Source organism: Penaeus japonicus, unplaced genomic scaffold (genome assembly GCF_977035675.1).
Source record: "Penaeus japonicus unplaced genomic scaffold, GWHDUDI00000001_assembly GWHDUDI00000003, whole genome shotgun sequence".
NCBI lineage: Eukaryota > Metazoa > Arthropoda > Malacostraca > Decapoda > Penaeidae > Penaeus > Penaeus japonicus.
The window spans coordinates 34,684,109-34,686,608 of NW_028234405.1; the positions used below are offsets into that span (position 1 = coordinate 34,684,109).

At 38.0% G+C, this 2,500-nt stretch overlaps 1 protein-coding gene across 1 annotated transcript in view; it reads right to left on the reverse strand.

The window, feature by feature from the left end:
• Window positions 1-490: 490 nt before the first annotated feature.
• Window positions 491-2,500, reverse strand: part of LOC122260237 (annexin-B12) — a 13,000-nt gene continuing 10,990 nt past the window's right edge. The window contains exons 9-11 of the mRNA XM_086534759.1: window positions 2,330-2,500; window positions 1,937-2,049; window positions 491-1,470 (exon numbers count right to left, since the gene is read on the reverse strand). The exon at window positions 2,330-2,500 is cut by the window's right edge and continues 22 nt beyond it. Coding sequence (XP_086390885.1) covers window positions 1,339-1,470; window positions 1,937-2,049; window positions 2,330-2,500 — 416 coding nt within the window. The 3' untranslated portion in view covers window positions 491-1,338. The remainder of the gene's footprint in view (window positions 1,471-1,936; window positions 2,050-2,329) is intronic.

Here is a 2,500-nt window from a genome sequence, read left to right on the forward strand (position 1 = left end):
ATAATATTTGTAAATATATAATAATATATATATGTTATATATATATATATGTATATAATCAGGTATATATATATATATATATATATATATATAGAATATATATATATATAGATTTATAATATATATATATAGAGAGAGAGAGAGAGAGAGAGAGAGAGAGAGAGAGAGAGAGAAGAGAAGAGAGAGAGATATTTATTATAAAAAAGTTATATATATATATATATATATATATATTTAAACATAATATAGATTTATAAATATATATATATATATTATAATGTAGAAATATACAGATAATATACGTATAGTATATATATATATATATATATAATATATATAGTATATATATACTATATATATATATATATATAGATATTTAGATATAATATAATATATAGATATAAATGTATTCATGCGCAACCATCAACCATTGCACGATCCACACAGGACAATTGAGTGTGTGGTGAAGGGTCAGTGAAGCAACACAGGTAGGTGCGTATGTAATTTATTCACACTCGAACAGAGTAGGATCGCAGCAGCAGCCAGGTAGGTCTTGAATCGCTGAAAGGTCGCTGAGTCGCTAAAGGCTAGTCATACTTCGGAGGGAGGTAAACCACAGATCCAATTTCCAATGAATAGGAACTTACCAATGCAATGATAATGCAATATAAGCAATATGGAAACAAAGAACGCCCCATTTTTTTCCGTTTAGTGGGATGGGGTGGGGGTGGGGGTGGGGTCACATACCAAATCTGGCATTAGTATTGGTAGTTTTGTTTTTGTTGACCTGGTTCGACCTGACAGAGCAAAGAAGGCACTTGGGAAACAAGAGTGCATACTAGGAATCCTACTTAAGGCTAAGTTAATCTAAGTATATCACATGGCTAAACTTGTCTGAATATTTTAACCGAGGTTCTGAATTATGGTTCTTTGGTTAGTTCCTTAAAAATACGTTCACAAAGAGTGTTAAGTCATCAAATATTTCTCAGACTGAATACGCGGCATATGAACTGAATTACATTTGAAGTTAATGGTCTGTTTCTTTATCTATTCTTGGAAACATGTTCAGCATATCATCCTGCATTTGCAACATTTCAAACTTCCTGCGTAAAACATGTGCGAAATCAGATACAAACGACGATTTTCCATTTTTTTCTTAGTAAAAGAGATTTGTAACTCTTGACCCTTTATAGGTGAAAATCAATATTATTTTCTATTATCCACTACACCTCTTTATCAATTTTTCTTGTGCAGTATTGGGAAATCTAAATCATTCATCTTTATCGGTTTTCTCTCTTTGTCTTTCCACCCACTGAAGATAGGCTGAAACGGATGTCTTCACTGTGACTCTCCTCCAGCGAGAGCAACGAGGAGCTTGCAATAGTCTCCGCTGCAGTCTGCCTTGATGTCTTCCACGAGGTCGGACGAATACAGCTCCTTGTAGCGGGACCGGATATCAGCCAAGTCAATCTGTGGAGGGAAGGAGGTGATGGGGCTTTCTATTTATCTGTTTAAAGTTATTTGTTGACGTTTCTTAATGTCACAGCCTATTTCATTCACAATCTTAATCTGTGTGTGAAGTGTATCCAACAATCGATATAGGAGCTTATTAGTTTACTTTATTGGTGGAAACGGCGAGTTGTAACTGGCCTTCAATATCTACGCTTTTACATCAAGTGACAATCACATTAACCCAACAATTAACACTCTCCTCGCGATTCAACACCTACGACTTCGTTTCTGTGACCTCTGCAATGTGACCCCCGCCAGTACCTCACTAAATCAATACGAGTTATAACATTCTCATTATGTACAGCAATAAAAACATGTTTAAGTTTGCATGTCAACTTGACTCTCCAGTGTGGATAGTGCTCTCTCTCGTTCCCCTTTCCATTCCCAACTCCCTTCCCTCTCTCCCTCTTCTGTGAGCCTTCACCTGACTGCGTGAGACGAGGATGCGGATCAGGGCCTTGTCATCGGTGCCAGCTCCAGCCATGGCGCCGTTCAGACGTTCTGCGTAGAATCCTAAGGGATCTCTGACGCGTTGCACTAAGGGGAAGACAGTAATGTGTTTTTTCAGGAAACCACTAGCAAAGTACATTATGAAAGGAAATACTAATGCTGAATTAAGCGTTTCCTATTGGCGACTTTATCACAGCTGTTTATAGAATATATAAATTCATCGCTATCTTTGATATTCATTTACCTTCTCCTAAGGAATATTCACGCATTTATGGTCTTTTTGCGTCGCAGGCGAATGACCTTAAGGGCCAACTCTTGATAGGAAATGAAGAGAAACCGACCACTCTCCACCTTCACGTCAACTCACCTATGGCCAGCAGACCGGTCTTGATGTCTCCACTGAACTCTTTCTCGATCGACGCCTCAATGGTCTCGTCGGCGATGCTGTCGTAAGCGTCGAAGATTTCCTTGAGCTGAGCGTAACTGCGCGTGTTGAGAATCCGGATGAATTCGGCCTCGTCCGTGTCGGCGTTGCTAC